This window comes from Aquarana catesbeiana, linkage group LG04 (assembly GCF_042186555.1).
Source record: "Aquarana catesbeiana isolate 2022-GZ linkage group LG04, ASM4218655v1, whole genome shotgun sequence".
Classification (NCBI taxonomy): Eukaryota; Metazoa; Chordata; class Amphibia; order Anura; family Ranidae; genus Aquarana; species Aquarana catesbeiana.
In genome coordinates this window covers 404,105,800-404,122,558 of record NC_133327.1, presented here as the reverse complement: position 1 = coordinate 404,122,558, position 16,759 = coordinate 404,105,800, and the positions used below count along the sequence as shown (strand labels likewise).

Here is a 16,759-nt window from a genome sequence, read left to right as displayed (position 1 = left end):
CATGTATTTGAACTTTGTAGCACAGATTTTTTTTTTTTTTTTTTTTTTATGTAGCACAATCTGTAGTTTGTGCAAGGCTATTGTTCATGTTTTCTCATTCATTCTGTTATCTGTTTGACAAATAGAAATATTAGAAATGTCAGTATATCTTATTTTGAGAAAATAAGGGAGTGCAGCAAGGAACTTCAAAATGCTACAGCAAGTGCACTTTGTAGGGTAAAGCAGTGGATACCACTCCATTAGGGGCACTTCCCCCCCCCCCCCCCCCCCCCAATCTACATGCAGGGTGCTGGACGCATGGATTTCAATGGGTTTTTTTATTTTTTAAAGCATGGAACTAGAGCCTGAGGCTCTAAATCCCTTCAAAAAAGGGTGGGCTTGGGGCGCAGGGCACAGTAGTGTGACAGTAGTGAATTAATATTTGCTATTGTCTTTCTGCTTCTCCTCCCTGGCCATTCAGGAAGCCGGTCTTAAGACCCGATTAGCCTAGAGGAGAAGCAATCGTGTTGGCCAGGAGCAGAGGGGAGGTGTTGAGGGGGAAGCTGTCAAAGCTGCCCGCGGCCTGGATGGGGTAAGTGCGGGGCTGATGGATGGACAGATGGGTGAGTGAAGGGGGGGAGGGGGCTGAGGGATGGTTTGATCGAATGAATGAACAGGAACAGAGGTCGGGTGGTTTGTTTGCTGCCCCCCCCAAAAAATAGAGCCCAGGCCCGCCACTAGGGTGAAGCAAGCAAAGACATCCACTTGTGATGGGGTAGTTTGCTGTACGTTTTATTAGTGGCAAAATAATCTAAGAATAAAAAAAAATCCCCTTTTTTATGTGACCTTTACTGTAGTACCACTGCATAAACACCTGAATGACTTTTAATTTTTGTATAGTAGTTTCAGGGCTTAGTTATACTTCTCCATGGTTAACAAATGCTGTACTTTGCTGAAATGAATTATAAGAATGATGATAAAATAGTAATGTATGACAGTAATGTATTGTGGTTAAGAAAAGCAGAGGATAATAAATGTGCATCTTTGACAATGAAAAGGTCTTATTTTAAATGTAACTGAGCTGGGCAAACATGCCCTCTGTCTATACAGTAGAGAAGCGATATGTAAGCCATTGTTTTCTGACCTGAGTAAATGCCAAGTTTGCAATTTTTGTAATTGCATTTCTGAATTGATGTTCTTTTAATAACAACATTAGTCTGTCTGGAATTATCATTCAGAATCCATTACATTAGCCATTTAAACAATAATGTATATATAAAAAAAAAAAAAAAAGCACTGAGTTAATTTATTGTATCTGTGTATTTTTGACAGAGGTTAACGTGAATGATGATTGGCTTGTAGATTGAGAAAGACATAAATGCGCAGTGGCTCATGAAGGCCAGTGTAAGGCGGAAAAAACTCCTGTAAGAAGGCTGCAGTAATTAACCTAAGAGTTTGATGGCTTGTTTCTAACGTTTAGGCTCCATTCACACCTGAGCGTATCAATTTACTGGCGTCTTTCGGCAATTTTTTTTTTTTTTTAAAGCATTTTAGAAGTGTACTAAAAGCGTTTTACAGCTTTAGGCATTTTTGTTTAGCCAATAGAACGCACCAGGGGGAGGGGAGAGAGGAAATTAAGAGTGGAGAGCTGCCATTTGAATGTTTTACCAGCGTTTTTCTTGAAGGCATTTTTATTGAAGTCTATGGGGCCAAAAAGAAGTTCATGTACTTTTTTGAGCTTCAGGTGTTTTGCTTCAGGTGACAGAACCTTCATATGTGAACACGGGCCCTGGAAATGAATGAAATTTTGCTTGTTGGGCATTTTGGAGCTTCAGAGCTGAGTGTTTTACAAGCTAAAAACCGCTCAGGGGCCTTAGAGCTTAAAGAAAGTATCCCTTTTTAAAAATATTTTTTATTTTTCTGTATTGAGATTTGTTTATATTGTCAGTTTTATGCTCCTCTGGGATGCGTTGCCAGACCTGTTCCAGTTATTTGGCCAATTGCTTTGCTGATGGTAGTAGATACTTAAAGGGTATGTAAATCCTAGCTATGAACTTGTCATATTTGCTCCCCTTAATATATGAAAGCATTTTGCTTTATCTTTGCAATAAGTGCAAAAAACAAAAAAAAAACCCCAGAAAATTCCCCCTAACTTTGGAAACAAAAAAAAGTTTAAATTTTCTATTGCATCTCTGATATAGGAAGAAGATGATAAACTTTCAGAAAGGAAATGGAATAAATATGAAAGGGTATTTTTAAGCATTACGTCATTCAAAACTATAAGAAATACAATTTTGGCTAGAGATGCTCTTTGAATGTAAAAAAAAAAAAACGATTCCCACCCTCGTATAGCTAAATCGTTGTTGTACAAGTCCCCAAAAAATGGTGGTTCAGGACTCCCAGACTTCTGGTCATATTATTTAGTTGCACGATGGTCTTGGATAGCCCAATGGCACATACATAACCCAAAAATCCCATAGGTTATATTTGATTATATTTGAGGTTATATTTGAGAAAGACCTTAGACCTTATTCTATAGCCGGGCTACTATGGGGTAAAAAAGTTTCCAATCACAACTTAGAAAAGCTTAATCAATTAGTAGCTCACTCATATCAGTTGTGGAAACTACATAACAAAAAATTCAGAATGACTTCCACCACTTCTCCCCACGCCTCTTTTATAGTAGATCCGAAATTCTTAGCATACCATCAAGATACAAGTGAATTCTCATGGTGGATCAATAACAACCTAACCACCCTCAAAAAATTCATGGAAAATGCCTCGTTTACCTCCTTCTCATCATTAAAAACTAAATATAACATCCCCAATATTGAACTCAGAAGATTCCTCCAAATTAGATCCTTCTATGACTCACACTCTCCAATATCTGACATGGAAGAACCCACTTTATGAAAATATATTTTCCAGATCACCAAGGGGTACCGGATTAATAACTAAACTACCCTGCTCAAACCGGAACAAGAATGTGATATCTACTTATGCCGTGTACACATGGGTGGACTTTTCGACCCGACTGGTCCGACGTAACAAATCCGTTGGACAATCCGACCCCGTGTGGGCTTCATCGGACCTTCAGCTAACTTTTTCTGTCGAAAATCAGACGGACTTTAGATTTGGAACATGTTTCAAATCTTTCTGACGGACTCGAGTCCGGTCAAAAAATCAGTTCATCTGTATGCTAGTCTGACGGACAAAAAAAGGACACAAGGGCAGCTATTAGCTACTGGCTATGAACTTCCTTATTCCAGTCCCTTCGTACGTCATCACGTTCATACCAACGGACTTTCGAACGGACTTTAGTCCGGTCATCCGAAAGTCCGTCGTAACTCCGTCGAAAGTCGGAAAGACCGTCAGACGTTTGATGCTGAAAAGTCCGCCCGTGTGTACACAGCTTTAGATGCACTAGATCACTCACTATTAGGGAAACTGCAACAAAGGTATTTACAAGATGGTATTACACACCAGCAAAACTCCATTCTATTTCTCCCTCAGTTCCCCAGATATGCTTCAGAAATTGCAATTCCATAGGCTCCTTCTCACACATTTTTTGGGAATGTGATAAAGTTTCTCTGATATGGAAACAACTTGAAAAATTTTCCACTAGAATTTCAGAAAATAACATAAATCTTACTCTCTCCAACTGCCTATTATTCACACCAAATACAGGTTTAACCACTCGTCACTTAAGACTAGTTCACACAATCTGTGTTTCCATTCACTGGCTTGTAGCTTATTATTGGAAATCCTCATAGCTACCAATGACCCAACTGAAAACTAGAATTAATAATATTTATCTCATGGAAAAAAATTTCCACACTTTCCACTTACCACACATTTATTTGAGAAGAAATTGAACCCTTGGTTTACACACTCGGACCACCTTTTAAATCCTGTTTAGAGAATCCACCTTCAACCAATATCACTCAGTAAATAATAAAACCATACCTCAAATTACTACCTGAGTCTTTGTTTACTACCTGTATTAAATATCAAGAATTAATTATTCTTCTGTTTTTTATTTTGCCATAATCCCTATATTTCAATGATTATTATATACTGTACTTCACTGGGACTTATGCTATAATGTTTTGTACCATTATTTGTACCCAATAAAAAAGTTTGTAAACAAAAAACAAAACAAAAACTCAGCCTGAATTGTACTATTCCATTTCCCCTGAATCAATTTGTTTTGTTTCTATGCTTTCCTGTGCATGAAGCATCTAAAAATTAGGAAGGAATAATATTTTTTTAAAAAGTAACACCTTATAGGCAATATTGGCTTCTGTTGGTGCAGTTTTTAATACAATATAAAACCATTTTTTACAGTTTTTTTGCCTTTGTTAATCTTCGCCTTTGTTGGGTCTATTAAACGGACATTGGGGTTGATTTACGAAAGGCAAATCCACTTTGCACTACAAGTGCACTTGGAAGTGCAGTGTCTGTAGATCTGAGGGGAAGCTCTGCTGATTGCATCATCCAATCATGTACAAGCAAAAATGCTGTTTTTTATTTTCCTTGCATGCCCCCCTCAGATCTACAGCTACTGCACTTCCAAGTGCACTTTTAGTGCAAAGTGGATTTGCCGTTACATAGTCAGGTTGAAAAAAGATACAAGTCCATCTAGTTCAACCATAAAAAAATAAATAAAAATAAAAAATATCATACAATCCCATATACCCAATCCTATACCCACAGTCCAGAGGAAGGCGAAATAAACCCCAGAAAAGCAGGATCTGATTTGCTGCAGCAGGGGAAAAAATTCCTTCCTGATCCCAGAGAGGCATTCGGATTTTCCCTGGATCAACCTTAACTATAAATGTTAGTACCCAGTTATATTATGTACATTTAGAAAAGAATCCAGGCCTTTCTTAAAGCAATCTACTGAGCTGGCCAGAACGATCTTTGGAGGGAGTCTATTCCACATTTAGTAAATCAACCCCATTGTTCCTTAAAGACTGTGCTTAAATATGTTACTACACGCTGCCATTGTCTACATACCGGGGCTACAAAGATTGTGCTTGTTTGTTTTGGTCTGTTATAACATTGAGATCTTCTAAATATATTTATAAGATTTCTAAAAAATTTTTTTTTCTACAGGAGGTTGCACCTTTGATGATGGCCCAGCAGCCTGTGACTATCATCAAGATCTATATGATGACTTTGACTGGGATCATGTCAGTGCGCAAGAACCCCATTACCTGCCTACGGAAATGCCAAAAGGTGAGAAGGTTTACGCTGACCATACAGTGCATACTGTACTATTACCTCTGATAAATGGTTATTGCAGAATGAAGCAAGCTTGATTTAGTTGGCTTGAGAAACCTATTTTTTTTTTTTTCTGAGCTTGTTTTCACTAGATGGGTTGTTAATTCATTTTTGCCTGCACTTTAAAATGCAGCTAACATTAGAAAAGGATATTTTCAGTCAAGCCTGTTCATGAATACCAACCTGTGTTACAATGCAATGGAAAAACCAGATGCATTTCGAGTGAGTTGATTTGCATTTTGACATTTAACCTTTTAAAGCTGAGGTTTAATTAGTTGTGGGGGGGGGGATAGAGCACAGGGATATGACCTAACGCTGAAGTGTCTTATTATCTGCTTGCTTCTCTTTACTGAAAAAGTTCTGTATTTAGTGATGCCTACTGTTTCTAACATTGATCTATGGCATGGTAAACTTGCCTCCACTGTAACAAAGGATGACCGACGCACCTTCCCCTCACTTTTTACCCCACTCATACAATCACACTCCTTGTATTTTTCCAGAATGACGCATGTTCTGTAAATGGAGGAGAGACGGATGTGCTTTGTCCCACCAAAATGTTCAAAGCATAATTTCACCTTTTTAATGACAAAAGTTCATTAAAATATATCTAGTTGCAAAACCCTTTTTTCATCTTAAAAATAATAGGGAATGATTGTTTTTTTTTTTTTTTTTTTTTTTTACGATCTGTGTTCCTTTCAGGTGATATCACCTCGCTTCCTGTCCTGTAGACACAACAGGAAGTGGGGGGGGGGGGGAGCTCTCCAAAGTGAGGTAAATCATGTCCAAGGAGTTGTCAGCAAAACTTCTGGTGGCAAGTCAAAAGCTTACATATTCCCTCACTTTCCAAGTACAGAAATTACCAGGACAAAAAGCACGAGCCTCCCAAGCAGAGACACATACAGCAATAAAAAAAAAAAAAAAAAAAAAAACAATCATGGGTTTTAATCCTTCCATACTCTATCCAAAATACACTCACACACACACACACTCACACACACTCACTCACACACACACACTCACACACACACACACTCACACACACTCACACACACTCACACACACACACACACACACACACACACACACACACACTATTACCAAAGGTATTGGGACTCCTGCCTTTACACATATGTACTTTAATGGCATTCCAGCCTTAGACCATAGGGTTCAATACTGAGTTGGCCCACTCTTTGCAGCTATAACAGCTCCAACCCTTATATATATATATATATATATATATATATATATATATATATATATATATGTGTGTGTGTGTGTGTATATACAGTATCTCACAAAAGTGAGTACACTCCTCACATTTTTGTAAATATTTTATTATATCTTTTCATGTGACAACACTGAAGAAATGACACTTTGCTACAATGTAAAGTAGTGAATGTACAGCTTGTATAACAGTGTAAATATGCTGTCCCCTCAAAATAATGCAACACACAGCCAATACGGTCTAAACCACTGGCAACAAAAGTGAATACACCCCTAAGTGAAAATGCCCAAATTGGGCCTAAATAGCCATTTTCCCTCCCCGGTGTCATGTGAATTGTTAGTGTCAGGTGTGAATGGAGAGCAGGTGTGTTAAATTTGGTGTTATTTACTCGCTCATACTAGTCACTGGAAGCTCAACATGGTACCTCATGGCAAAGAACTCTCTGAGGATCTTAAAAAAAAATTGTTGCTCTACATAAAGATGGCCTAGGCTATAAGAAGATTGCCAAGACCCTGAAACTGAGCTGCAGCATCGTGGCCAATACCATACAGCGGTATAACAGGACAGGTTCCACTCAGAACAGGCCACACCATGGTCGACCAAAGAAGTTGTGTGCACGTGCTCCGCGTTATATCCAGAGGTTGTCTTTAGGAAATAGACATATGAGTGCTCCCAGCATTGCTGCAGAGGTTGAAGGGGTGGGGGGCCAGCCTGTCAGTGCTCAGACCATACACCGCAAACTGCATCAAATTGGTCTGCATGGCTGTCATCCCAGAAGGAAGCCTCTTCTAAAGGATATGCACAAAAAGCCCGCAGTTTGCTGAAGACAAGCAGGCTAAGGACATGGATTACTGGAACTATGTCCTGTGGTCAGTTGAGACCAAGATTAAACTTATTTGGTTCAGAATGGCGTCAAGCGTGTGTGGCTTTTTTTTTTTTTCCCCCAGCATGCTGGGGCTAACTTAAAATAACTTTGTCCTATTTGCATACCTTCATTATTTATATATAATATGAAGCACTATTCTTTTCTCTCTGCTGCTACTGAGGAATGATGGCCTCACCTGTATAGTATTTAGGAGCAGAGTCTTCATAATCTGTGATCAGGACAGGATCTCTAACAAGCGCAGTGCCTCCACTCAATTGGGGCTTGTGAATAGCAAGTGAAATCCCAATTGAGAAATATATCTCCACATAGACAGTAATCCACACAGCATTGCATTTGAAAGTCCATGTAGTGAAGAAATAACATTCAGTGAACCATTTAACATAAGGTATTTTCCAGACAGGAACATGAAATCATTAATAGTCTCTATGTATGTCTCAGTGAGGTGAAGCTGCAGCACTTACAGTCTGTTCTCTCTTAGCAGGAATTCACTCTTCTCTTTCTCCCACATGTCCCTCTCTCCACCCACTTACCCACAAAACCTCTGCTCTTCTTGATGACCTCATCCTTGGTGAGAGAGAGCGCACAGCAGCCATATTGGAAAAGGGCAAACAAACACTGCATAGCAAGAGTATACACTTGGTAAATGGGCAAAGAAATGATCACATCAATATATATATATGTGTGTGTGTGTGTGTGTATATATGTGTGTATATATATATATATATATATATTGAAACCTCCACCCTGCATGTAATTAATATGGCATAGCTGACATAGTGATCACATGCATGAGAATAACGGATAAGGACATAAGCTATTGGTGAAAGAGAGGGCCACCAACTGCGCAAAGTGTAGGTTGGTGTCTGTCAGAGGGGCAAGCGTTTATAAAGTTATCCCAGCATGGGGCCTCAGACTGGGTAACATTGTGGATGGGAAAGGGCTAGGTCAAATTTAGTCTATAAAAATGCAGCGTATCGAAAGCCCTCATATTTAATGGACAAATGCACATCTAGAACTGCTGATCACTTGGAGGGCTTTTTGATTCCTGCTGGCTCTTCTCAACATATTCTTGATGGTTATACTAGCTGTAATATGGTATGTATACTGTAAGATGGTTATACTAGCTATTATATACTAAATAAAACCCCTTTCATTTTTTCACTCTTTGTTATATTGCAGCCATTTGCTAAAATCATTTAAGTACCCTATATTGACAGAAAAACACAGATTTGTTGACATTTTTGCAGATTTATTAAAAAATAAAAACTGAAATGGCACATGGTCCTAAGTATTCAGACCCTTTGCTGTGACACTCATATATTTAACTCAGGTGCTGTCCATTTCTTCTGATCATCCTTGAGATGGTTCTACACCTTCGTTTGAGTCCAACTGTGTTTGATTATACTGATTGGACTTGATTAGGAAAGCCACACACCTGTCTATATAAGACCTTACAGCTCACAGTGCATGTCAGAGCAAATGAGAATCATGAGATCAAAGGAACTGCCTGAAGAGCTCAGAGACAGAATTGTGGTAAGGCACAGATCTGGCCAAGGTTACAAAAAAAATTTCTGCTGCACTTAAGGTTCCTCAGAGCACAGTGGCCTCCATAATCCTTAAATGGAAGACGTTTGGAGAGACCAGAACCTTTCCTAGAGCAGGCCGTCTGGCCAAACTGAGCTATCTGGGGGGAAGAGCCTTGGTTAAAGAGGTAAAGAAGAACCCAAAGATCACTGTGGCTGAGCTCCAGAGATGCAGTCGGGAAATGGGAGAAAGTTGTAGAAAGTCAACCATCACTGCAGCCCTCCACCAGTCGGGGCTTTATGGCAGAGTGGCCTGACGGAAGCCTCTCCTCAGTGCAAAACACATAAAAGCCCGCATGGAGTTTGCTAAAAAAAACACCTGAAGGACTCCAAGATGGTGAGAAATAATATTCTTTGGTCCGATGAGACCAAGATAGAACTTTTTGGCCTTAATTCTAAGCGGTATGTGTGGAGAAAACCAGGCAATGCTCATCACCTGTCCAATACAGTCCCAACAGTGAAGCATGGTGGAGGCAGCATCATGCTGTGGGGGTTTTTTTCAGTTGCAGGGACAGGACGACTGGTTGCAATAGAGGGAAAGATGAATGCAGCCAAGTACAGGGATATCCTGGACAAAAACCTTCTCCAGAGTGCTCAGGACCTCAGACTGGGCCGAAGGTTTACCTTCCAACAAGACAATGACCCTAAGCACACAGCTAAAATAACGAAGGAGTGGCTTCATAACAACTCCATGACTGTTCTTGAATGGCCCAGCCAGAGCCCTGACTTAAACCCAATTGAGCATCTCTGGAGAGACCTAAAAATGGCTGTCCACCAACATTTACCATCCAACCTGACAGAACTGGAGAGGCTCTGCAAGGAGGAATGGCAGAGAATCCCATAATCCAGGTGTGAAAAACTTGTTGCATCTTTCCCAAAAAGACTCATGGCTGTATTAGATCAAAAGGGTGCTTCTACTAAATACTAAGCAAAGGGTCTGAATACTTAGGACCATGTGATATTTCAGTTTTTCTTTTTTAATAAATCTGCAAAAATGTCAACCATTCTGTGTTTTTCTGTCAATATGGGTGCTGTGTGTACATTAATGAGGAAAAAAAAAAAGAACTTAAATGATTTTAGCAAATAGCTGCAATATAACAGAGTGAAAAATTTAAGGGGGTCTGAATACTTTCCATCCCCACTGTACATGTGTGTGTGTGTGTGTATGTGAAAATTATTTATATATATATATATATATATAATAATTATTTACTAGTCCTGCTCCACAGAAGCCATGGTTTCCATGCACCGCATGAATATAATGGTCAGTAAGCCTTGAATATTTGTATGCGGTTTGGAATAAATGGCTCTAGAATATTATTATGCTATTTGTTCTATACACCAGCATTTCTGAATGTGCTTTTGGACATTGGGGCGTAAAAGAATGATCTTCATCGCCCTGCTCACTTCCTAAAATGAAAAATATTCCTCCCAGGTTTTGGGATATGCGTTGGAATAAGACACATGAATACCATCTGTTTCTAGAAGGATTTTACTGTTCTATACCCTGATTGCTGCAAAGGCTTCGAAAAATGAGGGGTTATAGCTACAGTGCACCAGAGGGTTGTCTAGTCCTGGATCCTAATAAACCAATGGACTGAAATAAACCTTTTGTAAAGTTTAGCCTCTGTGGGAAAGTATTTGCATAATTGTATTTTTTTCTACCCAAAATGGTACCAGTTTAATATGTAATAGATATATACACACACATTATTAGTTTAAGATTACCAACAATACAGACCTGATAACAGATGTGGAAATACTGGGCAATTTAGGTAACAGCGATCACAGGTCAATTAGTTTCAGTATAAATCACACAAATAGGAAACATGAAGGGAACACAAAGACACTGAATTTCAAAAGAGCCAACTTCCCTAAACTACAAACCTTGCTAAAAGGCATAAATTGGGATAAAATATTAGGAACAAAGAATACGGAGGAGAGATGGGTTTGCTTTAAGAGCATATTAAATAAGGACATTAGCCAATGTATCCCATTGGGTAATAAATTTAAAAGAGCGAACAAACATCCTGGATGGCTTAACTCCAATGTAAAAATGCATATAAAAGCAAAGGAGAAGACCTTCAAAAAATACAAGGTTGAGGGATCATCCTCAGCATTCAGAATTTATAAAGAATGCAATAAGAAATGTAAGGGTGCAATTAGGATGGCTAAGATAGAACATGAAAGACACATAGCGGAGGAGAGCAAAAAAAATCCCAAGAAATTTTTTAAGTATGTAAACGGTAAAAAAGGGAGGACAGACCATATTGGCCCCATAAAGAATGAGGAAGGACATCTGGTTACAAAGGATGGGGAGATGGCAAAGGTATTGAATTTATTCTTCTCCTCAGTCTTCACGAGTGAATCGGGGGGCTTCAGTAACCAATACTGCAGTGTTTATCCTCATGACACAACACAGGTAGCACCTACATGGTTAACAGAGGACGGAATTAAAATTAGACTTGAGAAACTTAACATTAATAAATCACCGGGACCAGATGGCTTGCATCCGAGGGTACTTAGGGAACTCAGTCAGGTGATTGCCAGACCGTTGTTCCTAATTTTTACAGACAGTCTATTGACTGGAATGGTACCAGCTGATTGGAGAAAAGCCAATGTAGCACCAATATTTAAAAAGGGCCCAAAAAACATCCCTGGGAATTACAGACCAGTTAGCCTAACATCAATAGTATGTAAACTCTTGGAGGGGATGATAAGGGACTATATACAAGATTTTAGTAATAAGAATGATATCATTAGCAGTAATCAGCATGGATTCATGAACAATCGTTCTTGCCAAACCAATCTATTAACCTTCTATGAGGAGGTGAGTAGCCATCTAGATAAAGGAAGGCCCGTAGACGTGGTGTATCTGGATTTTGCGAAAGCATTTGACACAGTTCCCCATAAACGTTTACTGTACAAAATAAGGTGCGTTGGCATGGACCATAGGGTGAGTACATGGATTGAAAACTGGCTACAAGGGTGTGTTCAGAGGGTGGTGATAAATGGGAAGTACTCAGAATGGTCAGGGGTGGGTAGTGGGGTTCCCCAGGGTTCTGTGCTGGGACCAATCCTATTTAATTTGTTTATAAACGACCTGGAGGATGGGATAAACAGTTCAATCTCTGTATTTGCAGACGATACTAAGCTAAGCAGGGCAATAACTTCTCCGCAGGATGTGGAAATCTTGCAAAAAGACCTGAACAAATTAATGGGGTGGGCGACTACATGGCAAATGAGGTTCAATGTAGAAAAATGTAAAATAATGCATTTGGGTGGCAAAAATATGAATGCAATCTATACACTGGGGGGGAGAACCTCTGGGGGAATCTAGGATGGAAAAGGACCTGGGGGTCCCAGTGGATGATGGGCTCAGCAATGGCATGCAATGCCAAGCTGCTGCTAATAAAGCAAACAGAATATTGGCATGCATTAAAAGGGGGATCAACTGCAGAGATAAAACGATAATTCTCCCGCTCTACAAGACTCTGGTCCGGCTGCACCTGAAGTATGCTGTCCAGTTCTGGGCACCAGTCCTCAGGAGGGACGTACTGGAAATGGAGCGAGTACAAAGAAGGGCAACAAAGCTAATAAAGGGTCTGGAGGATCTTAGTTATGAGGAAAGGTTGCGAGCACTGAACTTATTCTCTCTGGAGAAGAGACGTTTGAGAGGGGATATGATTTCAATTTACAAATACTGTACTGGTGACCCCACAATAGGGAGAAAACTTTTTCGCAGAAGAGAGTTTAATAAGACTCGTGGCCACTCGTTACAATTAGAAGAAAAGAGGTTTAACCTTAAACTACGTAGAGGGTTCTTTACTGTAAGAGCGGCAAGGATGTGGAATTCCCTTCCACAGGCGGTGGTCTCAGCGGGGAGCATTGATAGCTTCAAGAAACTATTAGATAATCACCTGAATGACCGCAATATACAGGGATATGTAATGTAATACTGACACATAATCACACACATAGGTTGGACTTGATGGACTTGTCTTTTTTCAACCTCACCTACTATGTAACTATGTATGTAACTATGTAAGGTGTTGTATTGACTTATTATGGGAGATAATCTTTTATTGACCCATATTTGACTTTAGCCATGGAAAGCGCCTAATCTTAGCCAAATTATGCTTTGTCTCCAGTGACATTGGATAAAAATTTTGAGTCAGCTTGTGAAGTAAAAATCAAACATCGGCAAGATTAAATCCCCCCCACCTCAAAGTACAAGAGCACAATCAGAGGGAATGTGATTTATGTAAATGTTGGCATTGTTAATTACCATGGAGAATCGGTAATGAATAGATGAAGAGGTACAGCCTTGCTGACCTTGCCTACTCACCTTTGATGAACAGCTTAATCGACTGTTCTAAGACAGAATGATATTCAGGGAAAATGAAAGCAACTAAGTTTTCAATTAATGTAGTATTATGTAATTAATCATATGATTTGAGGTCACTGCTATTTAAGAAAAGCTTGCTTATGGCAAATGAAAAAGGACAGTAGAAGAGTTGTATCTAGGACTGTAGTGCAGAATGTCAGTTGATTTTACAATTATAAAGCTGTAATTTAGATACATGTCTAAAGGGTGGACTTTCAAGTGAAGATAATTTGCATGTAAACATTCTTTATAAAAGATCTCACATTTTAACCACGCCTTTCTCTTTTTTCAAGTGTTAAGAAGCATGTAAAGCCAGCCATAGACAAAAATCGCTTGATTCCCCCATCAACACAGTCAGCGTTGATGGGGAAATCCCTTCCGCAGAGCCATTGTGTTCTGCTGGCGGAGATGACCCCCCCCGCCCCACCACTAGGAGAACACTGTGATTACTTCTAGCGGCTAAAATAGCCTCTACCAATAATCTCATGTAAGATCCAAAAGACTGGTTGTACCCAAGTTGATCGATAAACTTGGGGACATTCAGCCTTGCCCATACATTGTTTGAATCTCGGCTGGTCCCTGCTGAACCAGCATAGATTGGAACTGTCTCTGTCTCTGGCTGGCTTAAGCATTTCATTAGAAACTCTGGAACTGTAGGGACTGTAAAAGAAATGATGTGTAAACCAGGCAATTTGCAGTAGCTTATATTTAAAAAATCACCCTCTGATAATTCTGATAAATAAGGCATACTACTTTACCGTTTTAAATGTATCCAGTCACGTGTTTGCCTACCTAGTGGTTACCAAACAATGTTTAACATTCTGTAGACCAAAACATGTTGGCATTTCCCCACTGCTGCAGGTTCACCTGCTATTGCTTGCATTCTGCCTTAAGGTTATGGGATAGGCAACTCTACCACATCATCAGTGACTTTTCAGTCATTTTAAGGTTTTATTAGCATACAGATATTTGAAGAGGAACTTCACTATCTGCAACTAACAAACCCAGTTTTTTTTTAATTTTTTTTTTTTTTAAGCTTTAGATGAAATGGGTGGAGTTAAAATCTCTGTCAAGTTTTATCTGTCTGTGTGCCTGCTGTAGAGAGTCATACTCATATGTAGCCATTAAAATTTTTGCATCAAGGACTTTGGAGTTTCCTGCTCTTCTCTTATATAATGATGAATTTTGTATTACGAAAACACAAAAATAGAGAAAGTATGTGAATTTCTAAATGCAAAAAAAATCGAGAATGAACCAAAGACCACGAGTAAAGTCATGAATTTATTAAACAGCATGTTAAAAATAATGTAATAAAGGAGCAGTCAATCGAGTGTTTATAATTCCAGCCACATAGATTATCCATGGTATATTGCAAAACAAAATGCCTTGTATTTGACTCCTCCCCACATTGCATTGAATGCAATAATAGTGAATGAACATTTTTTTTATTACATTAAAGCTGTCATCACACACAAACTAGTATACGTATGTATGGCTTAAAGCGAATAATTCTGTTAGCAGTCTTCTTACTCAGAAGAGTTGTTATGCCTTGGCTGCTACTAAAACCTAAGCACTCTTGAGCTTTGCATTTCTCAATTGACTGTCATTGATTACTCAGTAAGAGTAATGATCAGTACTCGGCATCTTGGCCAAAGATTTCTTTTAGAGTGCTTTTTGAAGCACTTAAACACTTTCATTAGAATTTGGTATCCATTTTATTAGACATTGAACTTGAATATATGGAGTACCAGGGTACATTAAAATGACTGTTAAAAACAAGACACTACAGAAGACAAGGAGGGATATAAATAGTTTGTTGGCAGAAACTGTTGATGAAAGTCATTTACGTTTTCTTTACAATCCAAATTTCTGAATTCTCAAGCCTCTTGCAGATTCTTCCTTTTAAAGGATAACTGTTTTTTGAAATACATTCAATCCTGTTTTTCCCCTTTCCATAGTTTGAAATGGTGATTAAAGAAAGGGCTACCTGCAGATTCTCCATCACAGTTTTTACTAATGGGCTTGTCTTTGACTGGTTCATTGATTATTTTATTAATGGCAGCATATACAGACAGTATGGGTAATCAGGGTAGACCAGATGAGGACTCGAGCAACAGGGGTTTGTCCTGGGCTGTCCTATAGTGAATAATGAACAGCTCAGCACAGACACCAAAGTTTTATAAACCTTTCAAGAGATTAGGCTGCATTCATACCTTAACTTTTTTCATGATATACTTTTTAAAGTGTTACCTGTAAAGAAGAAAGTCATGAAGGCTGATGCTTCCTGAAGAAACCTTCTGTCCAGTCTTCTTCACAGCTCTGAACTTCCATTGTTGTGGGGGGTTAAGAGCTTCAGATCTAACAATGCTGTCGCCAGAAACTTCTGAAAAGCATCACAAATTTAGACCTGAAACTATTGACAGTTCCATAACAGAAAAATGAGACACTCTGCTCTGGATTGAGACAAGTACACACTAGAGGGATATGCTTTGTTCATATTTTATGTCTGAGGATTACAACCACTTTAATATGCATATAGGATATGCAACCTGCCAAGGGTTTTGGGCTTTTTTTTTTTTTTTTTTTTTTTCAGGCATTGTTGTAGTGCACCTTTCCATTTTGGGCAAGTATCTATAGATACTACTCACTACTGCCTTAGGTACCACGAGATAATACCTAAACTGGCAATCAAATACTTTTTACTGAATGAGGGTGCGTTGCCCTATGCACCCAGGCCACTGGTAATGTAGCTTTTATTCAGCTTTTATAAAAGATGTATTAACTGTATGTATGTGTTTAATTCATGGGAGGATTAGTGTTGGTTGGCAAACGGCATAAACAATATTTTTTGTAGGTACAGTCAACAAAAGTAAAGAAAAAGCATAAGAAAACAATCCTTTACTGAATGTACATGACTTGAACAGCTCCCATTCTCAGAACAAAAAAACTGTGATGCTAGGTTGGTATCCTCCACATCCAGGAGCTCCCCTGTCATCTCCAGCCTCCAGTTACTTACATTACTATGCTGTGCTCCACTATGTCCACTGGTTGACTGCTCCATGACTGTTGTATGCCTTAATTTTCAAACCTTATAGGCTTACCTATGGGTACAAGTAAAAGATTTAAGTTTCAACCACTTTAATGTGAAGAGTAAAACTCATCACCAGCACTATCGGGTTTGTTTTTCAATTATGCCTGGGTGTCCTTTTATGCACATACCTGCCATACCTATGCCATAACCCCCAAGCCTGCTGCCAAATATTAAATTCTTCAGGTAAGCCTTATGGAAACCACAAGATATGTTTTGTAAAACGGGTAATGGGATAACTGCAATTCTTTTTTAGATCTGTCCCACCCATTTACATTAAATATAATAACCTTTCATTTCATGTAGCTGGTTGGTGAACATCTAT

The 16,759-nt window shown here is 39.0% G+C and overlaps 1 protein-coding gene across 16 annotated transcripts in view; it reads left to right on the top strand.

Moving 5' to 3' along the window:
- PTPRK (protein tyrosine phosphatase receptor type K) overlaps positions 1–16,759 on the top strand; it is a 674,681-nt gene that overhangs the window by 106,764 nt on the left and 551,158 nt on the right. For all 16 annotated transcript variants that reach the window (XM_073627229.1, XM_073627239.1, XM_073627238.1 and 13 more), the window contains exon 2: positions 5,098–5,220. In XM_073627229.1, the coding sequence (XP_073483330.1) occupies positions 5,098–5,220 (123 nt within the window). The remainder of the gene's footprint in view (positions 1–5,097; positions 5,221–16,759) is intronic.